Source organism: Brachyistius frenatus, unplaced genomic scaffold (assembly GCF_029030835.1).
Source record: "Brachyistius frenatus isolate BFR_SWC_R1_liver_20210118 unplaced genomic scaffold, ASM2903083v1 Contig_13, whole genome shotgun sequence".
Lineage (NCBI taxonomy): Eukaryota > Metazoa > Chordata > Actinopteri > Embiotocidae > Brachyistius > Brachyistius frenatus.
The window spans coordinates 3,822,012-3,839,105 of record NW_027210612.1 but is presented as its reverse complement, the minus strand read 5'-3'; the positions used below and the strand labels follow the sequence as shown (position 1 = coordinate 3,839,105).

The window sequence follows — 17,094 nt, the reverse complement described above, 5'->3', positions numbered from 1 at the left end:
GGAATAAAGGAGTAGCTTCAAAACATGTGCCAACCCAAAAGCCATAAAAGTGCTGATGGTGGTAAAAGTTCTGTGCAGCTCAGTTACCGTCAGTTTCATGTTTTGTTTTACATACCGGTGGATAGGAATAAAACACCTTTAAAGATGAAGGAAATAAAAGATTGCAGCTATTTAAACAAGGCAGCCAATTTAACTTGTGGATTGAGTTTAGAGAACATAGAGGGGCATATCGCAGACCATAAAATAACAAATGGACATACATGTAACTGTCAGCAGTGTCAGGAGCACACTACTGAAACAAATTTTGCATATTAACATTTGCAAGACTCCTTTTAAGCAACTTCTCTAAAGATTTTCCTAAATGATAAGGTAATAACAGTGCCGTTAGTAATGATGTTTTATGCGAAAACTGAAAAATAAACTTTAGCAGCAAATAGGATTGCAGTGTTTCTTAGCACCTGTGCAAGGGAAATGCGTGGGCTACAGTATATTCCAGTATCTATTAAAATCTCATATTACAATTAAAACTCTCACAGAGCTGCCAAACAAGATGTTTTTTAAAGCCAGGGAGAATGAATCATGACAAAGGAAAGGAGAGGATTTGTAATTGAGCAGGAGCTCAATGGAGAACATTTCACTTCATGGGAAAATCTCTGTGAGTAGTAGACGTGGGCATAACATGCACATCCAGGCAGGATATCCAGAGCCTTGTAAATTTCCAGGCAGTAATTCTTGTAAAGCTCGCATGTGTTTACTCAACAGTGTGCCTTAACATCGTCTGCTCCCATTGGGCCACTGGCCCAGCTTGCAATTAGAATTCAGAGTTTGGCAGTTATTAATGATGCCATTGAGAGAGGAAATGGCAGACAAGCTTCTCTCCCACAGAAGTCGTGGCCTCTTGCTTATTCATCATGTCAGAAGTTCTTAATCAGTCCTTGGGACCCCAAGCGCTGCTGGTTTCCAGTTTAGCCAATTAGGTAGGTGCTATTCTCTGCATGGTATGAAAGATGAATGTAATTAACTACCTTGTAAGACAGAACACGTGGGTTTTCGGTGGGTCAGAATTCTTTAAAGGGTCACTGCAAAGCAATTTAAAGGGCTGGAAGATAAGTTATGGAATAGAGAAAACTATATTCAGTCATTCAGCTTTTTAAACCAGTTTACATTTAAATGATTTTGAAAGCTAAAGTCATTGAGAGTGAGTCTTATTTGAAGAATACAAAATAGTTACATTTACATTGCAGCATTAAGCACCATTTTTAATGTATGTACTGAATTTAGCTATCTTGTCAAATGTCTGCAGTAATGTATAAGAAAAAATAGCCAGAATCATTTCATATGAATGTATATAACAGGTGTTCAAAGTAAAGTCAATGAGAAAGCAACAAAAACAAATAACGATTTATTTAAAGAAAACTGTCCCACTCAGTTTCTGCGTATCTGCTTCATGACAGTTTTTAGAAGGTCTTGTATAAAATGTCTTAAAGTGCACAGATAACTATTATTTCCTGTGACAAAGAAAAGAGCTGCAGCATTGATGGGTCACGTAATACAAATGTCCACTTGTGACCTGCGTGTCAATGTACTCTCTTGAAGATGAGTGCTGCCACACTGTTGCCTGTCTTGCCTCCAAATTGGAAACTGGGTGTAGGCAACTCTTGCACAAACTCAAATCCTGTGAGGCAACACAGAAGAGAAAGTAAGCAGGTTAAGAAATGTACATTATGCAAACTAGCAAAACATAAACACACATGCCTCAAATCTTTTCTCGTGGACGTCACTAAAAAGGGGGTTAGGAGCATAACTGTGCTATCCATCCACCATCTGGGATGCTTCCTGGGGCCTAGTAAAGACAGGCTGTCAGTGTGACAGATGAGAGCTCAAGGCCCTTTGGCCCCCTGCAGGCTCTCCAGAGTGACTGCACTGAGACGAGTGACAGCTCATGGATGCTCGCCGAAATTCTGCCTGCAGCTTAACAACCTGCCAGGTAACTGTCGCGGCTGTGGGACTGTGTTTTGACTGAGGGTCAGATAACAAAACAGCCAGTTAATAAAGCTGTTACGCTCCAGACAGGCGCAGCTGTAAATCACACAGATGCGCACCTAAAGGGACGACATGTTTGGCCAGAGTCTTGATCCATTTACAACAAACCAAACATGCACTTAAAGGTTCCCTGTGGAGATTTCCTGTAAAGTAACAAAAATGATGTCGTGTTCCTCACCAAAGCCCATTGTGTGTATTCTTGAGACGTATCAAGCCTGTTTATGTATTTCCTTCCTTCCCCCTGATTTTGAAGTACGTGAACTCTAGCTTTATTTCGATCCAAGCTAGAAGTCTTCTTCGCTGTCTCTGCTGATGAACTAAAGCAAGTCTTGGTGTATTATGTCACCTATAGGCCAGTGGAACAGTGTGAAATCATTAACTGGACTGTATCATGTCACCTTAAAACAAAGCTGGGACACGCTCATTATAAAACAGCCCCAATTGCCCAACTAGAGGTAAAAAATAAACTCCACATGGAACCTTTAACTCTCACCCTCACAAACATGTTTCATATATTTTTAAATTTCGAATGTTGTTGTTCCTCTGCAGGCTGGCATTCATTCTTATTCATCTGGTAATCTAAGAAATCTGTGAGCTCATCCTCCACAGAAACGAACTGATTGGGTTTAACTTGTTGAATTTACTTCACTGTCACATGGTAATTAAGTAAAATGCACACATTTAACAAAAAACATCTACATGTCCTCTTGTACATTAACATGCAGGCACGTAGCTGCAACATCCATGACAACAAACTAAAGACCTCTCTCATGAAATCAAAATATATTCACAGACATACAGTCAATAATTTTGGAATTGTCTAGCCAAAAAAGTTTTTAAAAAAGATGACAAAAGATTAAAAAAAAAAGAAAAGAAAAGAAATTTAAACCACAATTAAGATTATAGGGATTAGGCTGCAACGTCACCGGTTTATCATTACCGAGTAGCTAAAACGATTGTACCTTAGCACAAGAGTTGACAATCTATATCACATTGTCTTGGGCAAGAGAAATCTCCCTACAACAGAGGATACGCTCACTCAAAAAATATTTCTTCAGAGGGGGCTATTTTATTCACACTATTTAAATATGCCTTAATTCTAAACTCGGGTATAATTGAAACGTAAAGTGACCATTCTAATCACTTGCATGAACTTACATTCTGACCAAATCATCATCAGTTTATTTCATTACGAACTGAAGTGGGTAGCTCTTTCATATAATACCAATCAATATATATAAAATAATAAATGTACACATGCCATTTTAATATAGGCCAAAACTAATGTACGGACCTTTTGCAACACTATAAAAAAAATGGATAAACTGCTGTAGGCAGCAAGACAATTTATAAACCAAGAAATGTTCAAGCAATAGCAAGCAAGACTCCAAACTGCACAAGGAATTACTTGACATAATCCTCATTTACATTTTTTAAATGTCTGATCAAAGGTCGGTTTCACATACTATTGGCCTAACTGGGTTGCTTTTAGAGAGTGAGTCGGCTTTGTAGAACTGTTGGAAAGCTGCATATACCCCGAGATGAAGTTGCTTAACACCTCTCATAAAATCATATATATTACCATTATATATATTCTCTCTTACCTTCACTGAATCTGTCAAGTAGCTGCTCTTTTGTCCAGTTACAGGAAGTGACAGCAAACAATCCTTTATCCTTAAGAGCATCTTTTAGAGCTTGGACATACAGTTTTTTGCCCTCCTTGGTGTTGTCTGGGTTTAAGCTGATTGCATCAAATGTCCCTTTGTCGATGCAAACATCAAAACCCTTTAGTTTCCCTTGACAGTTTAAGAAATCCACCTCCTAAAATAAAGAAAAAGTGAGAAGTTAAGGTTTGTTGAGCAGCCCTATATCAAATATACAACATGGCGCCTGATGTTTAGCCTGACTCTTCAGATGTAGGTTCAACTGCATAGTTACCAGCAGAAGAAATCTTTCAGCATCAACCAAGATGAAATGTGTTATACTTCACTGGTTCTCTTAAAAACTATATTCCCTCTGCTGACATGACAGCAGTTAATTTTGTGGAGGTTTCTGACCGACCATACCGCCAGTGAAAGGACCCCTTTATCTGGACAGAGGGCAGAACACCAGATCTCTGGGGTGAGCTCAAGAGTCACATACTCACAAACCACAGGTCACAAAATACGAGATTTATGAAGGAGGGCTCAACTGTGACTCAATGGAGACAGAAATGTATATTGTTGCAACTGACCTGAGTGTGAGAGTGTAAAATGGAAAAAAACTGGGAAGATGCTGAAGGAATGTATGAAGGTGAAGTGTTAACGCAGCGGTAGACAGTGACTAATGTAAATGGAGACAGGGGTTGATACCGATTTCATACCAAGAATGACCTTTGAGAACCAAGCACACTCACACAGATTACTTTGGCAATTTACAGCAATGCAGAAAGGATCAGGATGCCAACACACCATTTCTTTCTAACACACACCCACTGTGCTCCCCCTGTCCAGCTAAGGTCAATATTGACTTCAATGGCAGCCTTTCTGCCCAGGCAAAGCACACACCATCAGAGGTGTGTGATGCATATAACATATATGCAACACTATTATGCACACAGGAGATGAATACTCACTCATCACAACCCTCATAGACCGGCCAGCATACATAACCTGTTTTTCTTGCATGCATATGTGACTAGATGTGTGTTAAATCCTGCCACTTCATTTGAGATTTGAGGTGGGCACACTTCCATCACATTCAAGGCCTTCTTCCTATCCAACTCTCCCACATGGTAAACATGGGAAAGTTTCCTCCAGCCTTTCCAGGCCCAGATTGGCTCACTGTATGCTGAAAGCTATATTGTATTATCGGTACATTGGAATGAGGGAGATTAATTTTGTATCAATGGGGGATTTGTGCATGGCAAAATATTACACTGCAGAACTTCAGAGAACACTCTTCACCTCGCACTACAAATAGTCACATAGCATACCGATTAAACGTGTGAATGCCGTCATTAAGTGCACTGTTACGCCTTCATGTACATAAATCTGCCATATCGTGAATGCTCCAGTGGTGGCACTACAGCTTATTTGCTAAAATATTCACAAATATTTCAAACCTCAGTTTGAAAGTATGTCTGTAATTTATGTATAGTACCATGCGTGTGAACCTTAACACAACATACCCCTTTGGTGGCTAAGTGTTTCGTTATACTATATATGTATAGGTTTTAGATCGGTAGTTTAAAAAGGACAAATATGACTGTACCTACCTTTACAGTGATATCAGTCAAGTCCTCTACCTGTAGAACATTTCTGGCCAGTTCTACAGACGCCGGAGAGTAATCTACACCGGTCAGATTCCTGTATCCATGTTTAGCCTGGACACAAAAAAACAAAGCAAATGCAGGTTTATTAACCGTTACAGAAATGTCAGTGACGAGCCTGTCACAGTAAATCTTGCTGTCACTGACAAAATATCCATTACATGCTAAATATCAAATAAATTGCAATTTTTTTTTTTCCCCATGTGGTGGCATTTAGACAGGTAGTATTTGGTGAGGTTTTTATATTCATGAAACTGCTACCATCACTTGAATACATTACTTTTTAGGTGGAAAGCATTCGGTTTGTGGCTTCACAAGCTTTGTAAAATACAAAAACAATGCGTGTTTCCACCAACAATATCCCCATTCCACTGGATAATCCACAGATAATGCTATTTTCTGTGATTTATTGTAATTCAGATAAAAATCATAACAGCATCAACATTTATTATCACGCTGTTCGCACCAGTTCGACTAAAAAGGCTCCATTTCCGGTGCCGATATCTAGAATAGCAGCATTTTCAGGGATCTTAGCTTTGTCCATCCATCGCAGCACCCGGCTCATGCTTTCTTCACCAAACCTTACAAGAAAATGGAAACACACAGACTTTAGTAGTGAGACAGGCCATCCACTGCAAGCAATAAACACACTTCCTGTTAGGAATCATCACCTTTTAGCTTGCAAAACTACTCATGCCTGGACCACTGAAATAACCAGTGGAAATGATGGGTTAATTGAGGCTATAACAGCATATCGGTATTATTACCATATCTCGCCAACATCTCCGATGTCTTTGAATGTCTCGAGTTCTTTTTGGTATGCATCCTCCCAACTGCAAAAAAAAGGATAGCCATTGATGTAAATACTATAGCGCACATAACCCTCTGTTATATTGAGAAAATACATAGTGTATGGTAAAAAAAAAAAAAAAAAAAAAGGGAAATGTAAATGAATATGCGGCATGACTTTAAGTTTAAATACAATACTAATATCTAATCAAGTGATGACGAAAACGTGTTATTCTACCCGTGTTATTCTCGCCAGTTCCCACGATGCCAGCTGCTTTCTCTTTGATTAAAAAAAAAAAAACCAACCTGTTAATTTAATGCTTTAATTTTACGCATTTCGCCATTTACTTATCCGAGGTGAACTGCTTGTATTTCCTGGCTAACAATTCTACTTTTCTCTTTCTCTAAACACCAAATGCTGAATGCATGACGATTATTATTATTATTATTATTATTATTATTATTATTATTATCATTATTATAAATGAAGCGCTTCTTGTGGTCCCGTACAGCGTATATCGATGCACATAAGTAAACAATCCTCTACAAGACGTGGTAGCAGTGTCTCTTTTACGCTGTTTGAGCTCGACGACGACCATTTAGCAGCACTTACTATTCTTTGGTTCCGAGTTTTGATGTTCCAAAATCATTTCCCGAGCATCCGTCTTCCTCTGAATCCGAGGTATCTCCACAGCCGTGTGAACTTCCTCCGAGGTCCTCCATGCTGGACAGGAAACGTCAACCTACAGTTCCCATAAGTCATTGCGTTCGAAGGAAGCGTGCTCGATGGGGGAGGAGGAGGAGGAGGAGGAGGAGGAGGGATTGATAGGGATGTTTCCATCATGGCGGCATCCATTTCAGGTTATACTTTTAGTTCTGTGTGTTATCACAGCGCCAACAGCAACTCAGATCACGTAAGTGTTCAACATCTGGTCCTCCGACCATCGCGCAAAAAAGGTGTGTGTGGGGGGGAGCGGGGGGGGGTTTACGAAAGCGCGCGCAGCTCGGCGACGTGTCCTCACCGATCACCGGCGCCGTTAAGTTCGCGTTGTTTTCCCGGCGTCATCATCCTGTTGCCGGTCCCGTCTATTCACCGGCGTGCGAGGTTCAATTCACACTCCGGTTGCAGCAATATGAAGACGGCGCTTTTTTTTTTTTTTTTTTTTTTTTTAAAGATGACCTCTTTATATCACAGCGGCACGAGGGTTGAACGTATATTACAGCATGAGCCGTGAAGTTTTTTTTTTTAATTTTTTTTATAAACAGGAACACGTGTGTGTTTTGTTGTTTTTCTGAAGGCGACGTTTGTTGGGAAAGTTTGAATTCCAGGAAATACCCGGTTGTTGGCTAAGCTAAGCTAAGCTAAGCTACCGAGTCAAGTGACTTCCGTGTTGTCGGTGCTGTGCGTGTCTGCTGTCACTTTGACCTATTTTCTTAACGGGAGTTTCACGTGTCGTCAAACATGAAGCCAAATTAAGACATTATCAGACGAGGCGACGCGGAATTATTTGTCCTTCTCGTTTCCGCGTTTGCCAGATGAGCTTGTTAGCTTCCTCGCTAACGTCGCTTTGCTTTCAAGTCGGTCGCCGTCTTAACAAAAAACAAAAAATGAATTGAAATCGTGTTTTATTTTTTGGAGAGAGGGGGACATCTGGGTCACTTGAGCTGCTGTCTCTTCTGACTTGAGTTGATCTGTAAAATGTACTCGACGGAGTTTTACTCCCGAGGAACACAAAAGTTGTTTTGTTATTTATTATTAAGTGTTTTAATCACAAATCTGAATTCTTATACTGCTTTTCTGTATGAATTGACCGATCCCATACTCGTCACCCATTGGGCTTGCAGTGATTGATCGTTTGGTTTTAATCCATGAAATATCCAAAGAGAAAACCGTTCGCCACCGTTTGACCAAATCTTAGTGTGACTTCTGCAAAGTGCAACAACAACAAAACATTTGATTATAAAGTAAAGAGAAGAAAAAAAAATACCTTGCATTCAAAAGGCTGTAACCAAAACACGTTGGGCTTTTTTTTTTTTTTAGCTTGTCAATCTCCAAATTGTTTCACCTTTAGTGTCTTAACTTTTCACCGTGTGTTTCTGGAAGCTGTAAAAGAGTTTTTGTTGGCTTTGAGCAAAATATTCGAGGTTTAAATGATGAACTAGGTTGTCTTGATTAAAATTGATCTGGTCATGTGACTGGTCTGAGCGGTCACATGACCAGATCAGTTTCTGCTTGCACTTCTGCAAGAAGGTGTCTTCCTCAGACTTCTACAAAAGGAAATAAAACACTTTAATGAACAGATAGAACTGTCACAATTTGTACATATACTCTTTAAAAGTGATACTCCCGCATATATGCTGCTCATAAGAGGTGTGAACTTAATAACGCTCACTGTTGTAACGGTATAAAGCCTAATATTTCACTAACCTAACCGACAGAAATCAAAGAGGGCACAACATTTGTGTGCTCGTGGGGTCGCAGAACTAAAATGTATGCACTGGAATTGCACGGGAAAAATTAGGGTAAAGTGGCTTAATTGCAGTTTTGTGAAAATGTCTTTACACAGGAGGGCTTCCTGTTAGGAGACGTAAGGCAAGAAGAGACTGTCAGCATCAGTGACACACAAATCAGCAGCGCAGAATTGCTCCAGGTAGTAGGTAAGCCCTGAAACAGACCAAACACAACTCCTCTGCCATCTTGAGTTATTTGTAGCAACTGTGATTACAGCCCTATGACACAGTTAAGAAGTTCAAGGTTTCACAATTTTAGATGTCTTTTACCGAGAAGACATTTTGACGTGTTACAGTAGGAACAGCACAGGTGGAAAAGATACAATTAATAATTTACCCTTACCTGCTTCAGTATCTGGGTCCTGGTACTCTGTCACACTGTCTTGGCTTACTGGGACACATTGATACAATACAGTTATTGTTAGTCATCAGTAACACTTTAGCTATTCCTATTGTCACAAGTCAAAATGTCTGATGTAAAAAAAACAACTCTATTACCAGTTAGTCCTTCTGCTTTTTTTTTTTTTTTTTAAAGGGACAGCTTATTAGTAAAAGCAGGTAATACACGTTCTGTTAATGCCCCTGTAGCCGCGGTCCGCCCACACTGGTGTGTGTGTGTCTTAATGTGGTTGTTAGGAGCTTCTCCCAAGACTGTGTAGGTGTGTACAGACTCATGTTGTTGACATCTCTTTCACTCCCCTGTAAATTTTGCTGCCTCTATCAAAGATGTCTTTTATCATTTTTATGAGTACATGCATCATACATCACATAATCTCTGCGTAGCACTGCCCGGGGAAAAGGTTCATTTTAAACTTAACTATTTCGTACTGAATACGTTAACATTTGTTTGAAACGCTTCATCAAATATAAAGCAGAAAGACATACCAGATCGAGTTCCTACAAAGTTCAGCTTTCCCTATCAGCAACGACTGAGGCAAACAGTCCTCACTTTGGCATTTTATTTTAAAATTGCCGATCATATGTCAGGTTTACTTTATGTGTGGCCTTAAAGACCAGAATAGTAATTTTTGGCCATGTAAATTACAGGTATTTCATGAATGTAATTAGGATATCTATTTGATTGACAGCAGGTTTCAGTGCTGTTCTGTGTATTTCATTTGTCGGTCTACACTTTGGCTTTCATTTGGATTGGGCCTTTAAAGATTTGCATAACGCTTTGTAACTGAAACTGTCACTGTTTGTTCCCAACAGAAATCCATAATCACGATCCTTGTGCACAATTGTTTAGGTAAGATATGAGCTCCTTACTCTCAAATGGCTATTATTATAAGCAGTTGTCAGTGGTGTTAAGTGCCAGAATTTCAGCATGCACCACTGGAGTAAAGACATTGCTTTAGGGACACACAATCCATCAGCAACAATTTTTAATGAGTCCTGTAAAACTACCTTTGTTGTAACACACGTATAATCAGGTCAGATAGGTTGACGAGCACTATTGTTGCCTTTTGCATGTAGAGAGCCTGTTGTTTAGAGTTCTCAACATTTATCACTGTTTTGTGCAGAGTCGCTTGTGGCCTCTTAATTTCAGGTCACTGTGAATATCCTGACAATTTAAATGGACACATCGGCTACCATACATGTATTTTAACACCGGCTGAACTAATTGGACAGTAGATGGCCCCATCTGACAAGACTGGGTTATAGAAGTTGACTAAAGCAGAGGAGGATTGGGAACATGATGAATCCATTTGAACTTCTTTTTCTCTCTCTCTCTCTCTCTCTCTCATCAGCTTTTATGACTACGCAGGTAACATCAATGAAGAAAATCTCAACAGCATTCTTAAAGATAGGCGGAAAGTAAGTGATTTTTTTATTTTTTATTATTATTACTATTGTCCAACCAACTTAAGTTGTTCTGACTGATGTCCTGTAAAGTGTCAGAGATGTCTTCTTGTTACCTTTATGCCAATGCTATGCTAAAATGAATCCAAAGAAAACGGATGGTTTTATTGCTGTTGTTGTTGTATATCTCAATTGAATTTATTTGTCAACAAATGAGTGATTGCAAACCAAAGGTGTGATTGGGTGGTACATCTAAAACTATAAATTGAGTTTGGCGTTGTGGAATCAAGGAGGCTCTACAAGTGTGGATATTAGTCTTTTGACACCCATAAACTTATTAACTTGTTCTAAATCAGGATGGATTGGTGAGATTTCATTCAATTAAACACACGTAAATAGAGTTGTTTCTTTTGGACCGTGTAGAATGTCATCGGGTGGTACCGCTTCCGGAGGAACACGCAGCAGCAGATGTCGTTCAGGGAACAGATCATCCACAAACAGCTGACTCAGCTGCTAGGTGTGCCCGACCTCGTCTTCCTTCTCTTCAGCTTCATCTCAACAGCCAACAGCTCCACACACGCTCTGGAGTACGTGCTCTTCAGACCGAACCGCAGGTAATAACACTGTGTGGACCAGCATGAGCACACACTCACTCACTCATGGAGTCATGTCAAACTATTGCCTGGTCATTATTGTCTTTATCCACAGTTAACCCAGAATTAATATAAATATATATATATATATATATTTTTATTTTTTATTTTAAATCACAGACAAAAATATATTTTTGTCCGTGATTTGGAAAAAAAAAAAAATTCTCCCATTAGTTATATTCATTCAGTCTCTGACTTCATGTTACCTGATATACAAAATAATCTTGATGAGATACAATCAATGACGCGTACATTTAATGAGGTTAAACGTTTATTTTTTTAAATACGGTTAATGGTAACTATGGCAAATAATTTGTCTTTCTTGTCATCAGTCATTTTGAAAATAACCGTATGTAGTGTTACAGTATTGGTTTAGTGTTTGTTGTGTCATGTTTTAAAAGTGCTAACTGGTCATGTCCACTCAGTAGGTACAACCAGAGGATTACACTCACAATCCCAAACCTTGGCAACACAAGCCAGCAGGAATACAAAGTGTCCTCAGTGCCCAACACCTCACTCAACTACGCCAAGGTCATCAAAGAGCATGGGTAAGGTTTGGACCCACCTCCATTTTTTGGGGGCTCAGGGAGGGCTTAGACAACCACGTGTCTCCTCTGATATGGATAGGGTTTCAGCAGCCATCTGTTTTCACCCGATGGCATGCTACAAGTTCACTTTAAGGGCGTAACGTGCAACTACCTCTCAATCTGCTGCTCGGGCCTCCACTTATCAGTGCTTCCTGTTTGCTTCCCTTTCCTCAAACAGTTTTCTGTTTAATGTTGTTTTCTGCTTGCTGCGATTCAGTCAGGGTCTCTGTGATGGTGTGCAGCCCCAGTATGTTGTACAACAGTGTGTGCATGCGCGCTAGAGAAACTCTACAGTTGACACTGTGTAAGTAAGTTGTATCTGCATACATTTGCAGGTGGCTGACTGCAGTGAAAAGCTGGTATGCAACAGCTTGCACATGCTTCTGCTTGTATTTCTGTGTCTTTTGTGTCTAAACTTAGACTCACTGTTTACATTGTAGATGAATGTCCTCTAGACTGCAGGGGGTTTAGTCCAGCCGGTCCAGCCAGTGGAATAAGATCACTCTATTTTCACCGTAGCTGATATTTTGTGTGACAGCAGGTGGAATATGTTTGATTCGGCCGTGATTTAGGAGACATCCACATATACTGCTTTAATACAGTCGTATGTATTATGTATCTGGAATGATGGATTTGTAATCGCTGTTGTTAAATATGTCCGCAGGGCTGAATTCTTTGACAAGGACGGTGTGATGAAGGACATCCGAACAATATTCCAAGTCTACAGTGCGCTGCAGGATAAATTACAGGTGAGCTGGACAATGGACAGCTGGTGGATTTTTGAGTAACATGCAGTGAAGGTGTGCGGTCAGCAGAGTTTTTTTTTTTTTTTTTTTTCACCTGTTTGTGTTATTTTTAGGCTGTGTGTGGGGAGGTAGAACAAAGTGAACGCGTTAAAGAGAAAATTCAAGAGGATGTGAACAAACTCAAAGAACAAATTGCTCTCAGGAAACGCAAGACAGCAGAAGAGGAGAGACGTATGTACCTGTTTTGGATTCTGTAAACTGTGTGCTGGGGTACATTCTTTACAGCATAAACTGACTTGAATAGAAAACTGCAAAACAAGAAATATTAAGCTAAGCATGCAGAGCATTTCAATTGCTTTTGGTTACTCTCTTTCCCTCTGGACTTTTGTAGATACCTGATCAGTCAACCGGTCAAACTTGATTTCCACTGATTTTATGTGCAAACCTTTTTTTTTTTTTTTTTTTTTTTACCAAAAACTTCACACATTTAACCTGCAAGAGTAACCAGTCACATGTTCCTCTGTGTTCGACAGGGCTTCATGAAGCCCAAAATGCAGACTCCCATTCCACTCCAGAGGAGAACACAGAACCTTCTGAGGCTTCCCTTCTGTCCAGGATAACTTTCCACTCACCCTCTGCCCCGGAGCGGCCCAGTACCTCACCTAACCCGCCGTCTTACACTGACCTCTTGTCCCAAGATGACTCTCTGCTCTCCTCTTCTTCCCTACCTACTAGTGCTGCTCTATTGCCCCGGCCCCAAGCTGTGGGCTCTCCAGGACACCCCACTCCCGGCCCACTTGGAATGGGCCTGGGTGTGGGCCTCGGGCTGGGCCTGGGCGCTAGCTCAAATCCCGTTACCACACCCAGCACCCCGTACCTTGGCAATGGTGACGGATCAAGCTCTGACTCGTTAGACAGACAAGCTGCAGGGCAGGAGGATGATGAAGACGACGAGGATGAGGATGAAGATGAGGACAGTAGCGAATACGAGAACTTAGTGAGTGAAGGCACTCATCTGCCAATGGTCTCTGCCAGCGTTTTAGCTCAGGGTCGACCAGCTGCCCTCAGCCCTGACGGGGACGCTCGTGGCTCACAGGCCACATAGAAACATGCCACGGGATGTGTGATGGACACGCATAAGTGACACACCTGGAGAGGTGGGCATCTGAAGCAATCAAAGATAGGCAAATATAGATGAACCAAGTGCCAGTCCTGGAAGTGAAAGGCATGCGCAAGTGGTGTCCCGCTGTGTGTATTTCTTCTTGTCTTAGTCTGATCTCCATTTTAAGGGGAAACCTCGGTAGGCTTCACAGGCTTAACAGGTGTATCTCGCACCTGGGGGGGGAAAGTCGTCTGTTTTCACGTTTTCTTCGGGATGGAGCCGGTCTTGGTATTTAACTGTGGATCTGTCTCGATTCAGGGTCAGAAGTTGATATTTCATCTCAATTCATGCCAACTGGTTGGCAAACTGGCTCCAAAAAAGACAGGCCCACGCTTTGTGTATGTTTTGTGTCTTGTGTCCTTTTGTTTCACATTCGCATCACCACCTTTGAGCACTCTTGCACAATTTTTTTTTTGCTTTCTTTTAAAACGAATCATCTAAGAAAGCAAAGGGAAAATATTCTGCGGCCTTCAAACAATTTTTAAATGAAGTAGGCAAATGGTTTGTTAAGTTTTTATTTTTTAATTTGAATAAAGAGATATACGTTTATATAACTAGATTTTCTTACACATGCACATTTCTCATTTGATTTGGGGTTTATTACATTTCTTTTCCACGTTAGTCTTTTGTTAATCATATACTTGCCTATTTAAATGATGAAGAATAGATTTCAAACAAAATTTACTCTGCCACTTCTTTAATGGGTGCTTTATATATACATATATATATATATATATTTGTCAGATTAACAGTTAATTTGATTGACAATAATGTCAATGTCTTGTTCTTCTTGGATAACACTGAAATTGTATGCGCTTTGCTGCACTTAACAAAATTTAAGATTTCGTTATTATTGTGCTATACCAATGCTGACATGTTGTGCCACTTGACTAGTCCTTTTTGACCACCCTGAGCCAAACGCAGCTCAGCTTTTGTGCATTGTACGGGGTTCACAGGGCAAACACATCGTACTGTAGCTTTACTAACTGGATGCTTAAGGTTCCCTTCCGCTGCTGCAACACAGAGCTACCACTAAAAAAAAACTGCATCTGTCTGTTCTTCTTCATATAAAAACCTGGCTGCTAGTTCCACTTTACTGCTGGTTGTCTCAGTACTACTGACCATGTTAACCACTTCAAGCTCACTTCTCACTGACCTGTTCTCTATTAAAGTCCTAATGGAAGGCCGATAACCCCCCGTAGTGTGTGAATTGCAACCATGGAAATAGAGAGCGATCACCTTGTCTTTGCATAGTTGACCGCAGACTTCATGTATTCTGACCTGCTCGGGTCAATGTTACGTGTACGGACCTGGATAATGACCCTGCTTCAGTATACAGTGCCTTCCACTCAGGGCAGTTTCTGTCTGCACACAGAACACATTCACAGATCTCTCTGAAGGGGTAAAATTACTAACAAACTGTGTTGTGTTTGCAATAATCAACTTTCAACTTTTTGTTTTTCTTATTATTTTGAGTCCTGCAGTTATACGCTTTCCTTTCCATAATGTTGTGTTTTGTCGACCTGAACCAATCTTTACTGCCTCCCAAAGCTCTTTTCCCTGTTTGTTTTAACTGATGCTTTCTAAGTGGACCTGTATCTCATGGTTGCAACTGTGACTTTGCTTGATTTATTATTTGAAACTGGAATTACGGCTGTAAAGTCCGAGGGAATCTGTGTACTGACTGCGAGGCAAAGTTGGTGATGTGATGTGTAGATGACTGCTTTTAAACATCTGTCCCATTTGAAGACAGGGGTACCAAGGTGTGTATTGATTAGGTACTGGATGTAGGACATCCTCACTGCATGAACCGGTTAATTCTAGACACTGTTATATTCAGCATGGATAGATGTTTGCACTGCAAACAGGGGGTGTCTACCACAGTGAAGAGGTTGCACTCAGTTTGGAAACCAAGACATTTTGTGGTGGGAGATGCCTTGCATTGTGAACAAGCTCCGCTTTATTTCCGCAGCCTGTTTGTCAAGTTTTTTTTTTTGCCTTAGGGTAATGTCATTTGCCCTGATGTGTTATGCCAATGCATCACTGATCGGGAACTGGCACTCAAAATGTTGCTTAATAATCACCCAGAGTATCGCAATCACACAATGTTAATGACAAAATCAGTTTGTTAGGAGTGTGCGTTACTTTGAGTACTGGAATATAATAAGGAAATAATGAATGTATTGTAGACAGGGGGGAGGGCGTTGGGGTAGCATTTAAACAGCACTTACTGTATAAGCTTGTCTCAGTTGAGTGTCGTGGTGGTGTAGCAGCAGTTCTCAGTGTTGGTCCTCACTATTTATCCTGGTCCTCAGGCCCTAGATGATTGCTTTTCAAGTTTTTTGTTCTGTCATCCTCAGAAGTAAACTCGACTTGATGGGCAGAATGAAAACCAGCAGGGCTTTGGTACAAAAGACCACTGGTATAAAGCGTGAGGCGACTAACATTGTTCAGATCCTATACCTTTGAAGTTCCAACATAATACAAATATACACTCATGTACTCTTAATGTATGGGGTGACCCTTTGCTTCCTCCCCCAAGTGGGCCATTGCAACAGCAACACCTCCCTAAAGCACAAGGTCCAGTGCACAGCTTAGATCTTCTCAGCTTTTATCTGGATTTGTGTACTCGACGAAAGTCAACCAAGGACTTTAATGAGCACAGAGACGGTTCTTAAACTGGGGGATAATAAATGAGACATGCATATGTGATATGATGTGCCTTTGTTTTTTTTATTGTGGGAAAAGAAGTATCACTTTAAATGTGCAAGGGATTTTTGCATGCTTTATAAATCTATATATAGATATGTAGATATAGATATATATTTTTTTAACCATATATTTTGCACGTTAATTAGAATGTAAACATTGTAAAATGATTGTAATTTTTTATTTTTATTTTCAAAGACTTGTGTATAACCATAACTCCAAACATTTAGGCGTATTATATATATTATTATGTAAAACCAGATGGTGCTCCCATCAATGACTCCACTTGGGGAGTAGAATGGGCTTTCCTGTAAACTTAAATTGCATCTACGCACACGGTTCTGGTAAACAAATGAATTGATGGAAGTGTTTTAATTATGATTTAAATTCAATTAAATTTCGATCTCGGGGACTGTAGTTTCCCGGCGATGATAATATTTCAGCGCTGGGAACTGTTGCTCAAGCTGTCATGCATTACCGCAGACTGCTTGCTGCAGTATTTTTTTTTTACGATGACATCATCCCCCTCAGTTCTTTTGAGAGGGAATACCACGTGGTTGCCCTGCCAGAGATGCAAAACCATTACGATGCACAAAATTAGAAATAAACACACATCGCTGTACCCAACTGAGCCCGTCGACTAAAAGAAAATAATGTCTAAACGCTCTTGCCGTTGTTATCGCTGTCACATTCGAGTGTGTTTTGCTTTCACTGAGCCTTTTAACAGTTGGAACGAGAGACGTAGAATCTGATTGGCTCATTTTTGCGTAGCCCCTGACGC

At 40.3% G+C, this 17,094-nt stretch overlaps 2 protein-coding genes across 4 annotated transcripts; one reads left to right on the top strand and one right to left on the bottom strand.

Moving 5' to 3' along the window:
• Window positions 1-1,389: 1,389 nt before the first annotated feature.
• Window positions 1,390-6,907, bottom strand: eef1akmt2 (EEF1A lysine methyltransferase 2). Of its 2 annotated transcripts, XM_069692855.1 has the most exons (7): window positions 6,756-6,842; window positions 6,381-6,422; window positions 6,121-6,186; window positions 5,820-5,934; window positions 5,300-5,407; window positions 3,648-3,864; window positions 1,390-1,675 (listed from the first exon to the last, which is right to left on the bottom strand). In XM_069692855.1, exons 4-7 carry the CDS (start codon window positions 5,916-5,918, stop codon window positions 1,578-1,580), a joined length of 522 nt encoding a protein of 173 aa, XP_069548956.1. In that variant the 5' UTR covers window positions 5,919-5,934; window positions 6,121-6,186; window positions 6,381-6,422; window positions 6,756-6,842; the 3' UTR covers window positions 1,390-1,577. The 2 variants fall into 2 exon arrangements, with proteins under 2 accessions (XP_069548956.1, XP_069548955.1); XM_069692854.1 differs by lacking the exon at window positions 6,381-6,422 and having other exon boundaries at window positions 6,756-6,907.
• A 47-nt stretch (window positions 6,908-6,954) lies between these two features.
• Window positions 6,955-16,316, top strand: abraxas2 (abraxas 2, BRISC complex subunit). Of its 2 annotated transcripts, none has more exons than XM_069692852.1 (9): window positions 6,955-7,056; window positions 8,710-8,800; window positions 9,866-9,902; window positions 10,405-10,471; window positions 10,880-11,070; window positions 11,538-11,657; window positions 12,361-12,445; window positions 12,556-12,673; window positions 12,976-16,316. In XM_069692852.1, the coding sequence occupies exons 1-9, from the start codon at window positions 6,985-6,987 to the stop codon at window positions 13,545-13,547; spliced, it is 1,353 nt and encodes a 450-aa protein (XP_069548953.1). In that variant the 5' UTR covers window positions 6,955-6,984; the 3' UTR covers window positions 13,548-16,316. The 2 variants fall into 2 exon arrangements, with proteins under 2 accessions (XP_069548953.1, XP_069548952.1); XM_069692851.1 differs by having other exon boundaries at window positions 11,535-11,657.
• The last annotated feature ends 778 nt before the right edge of the window (window positions 16,317-17,094 follow it).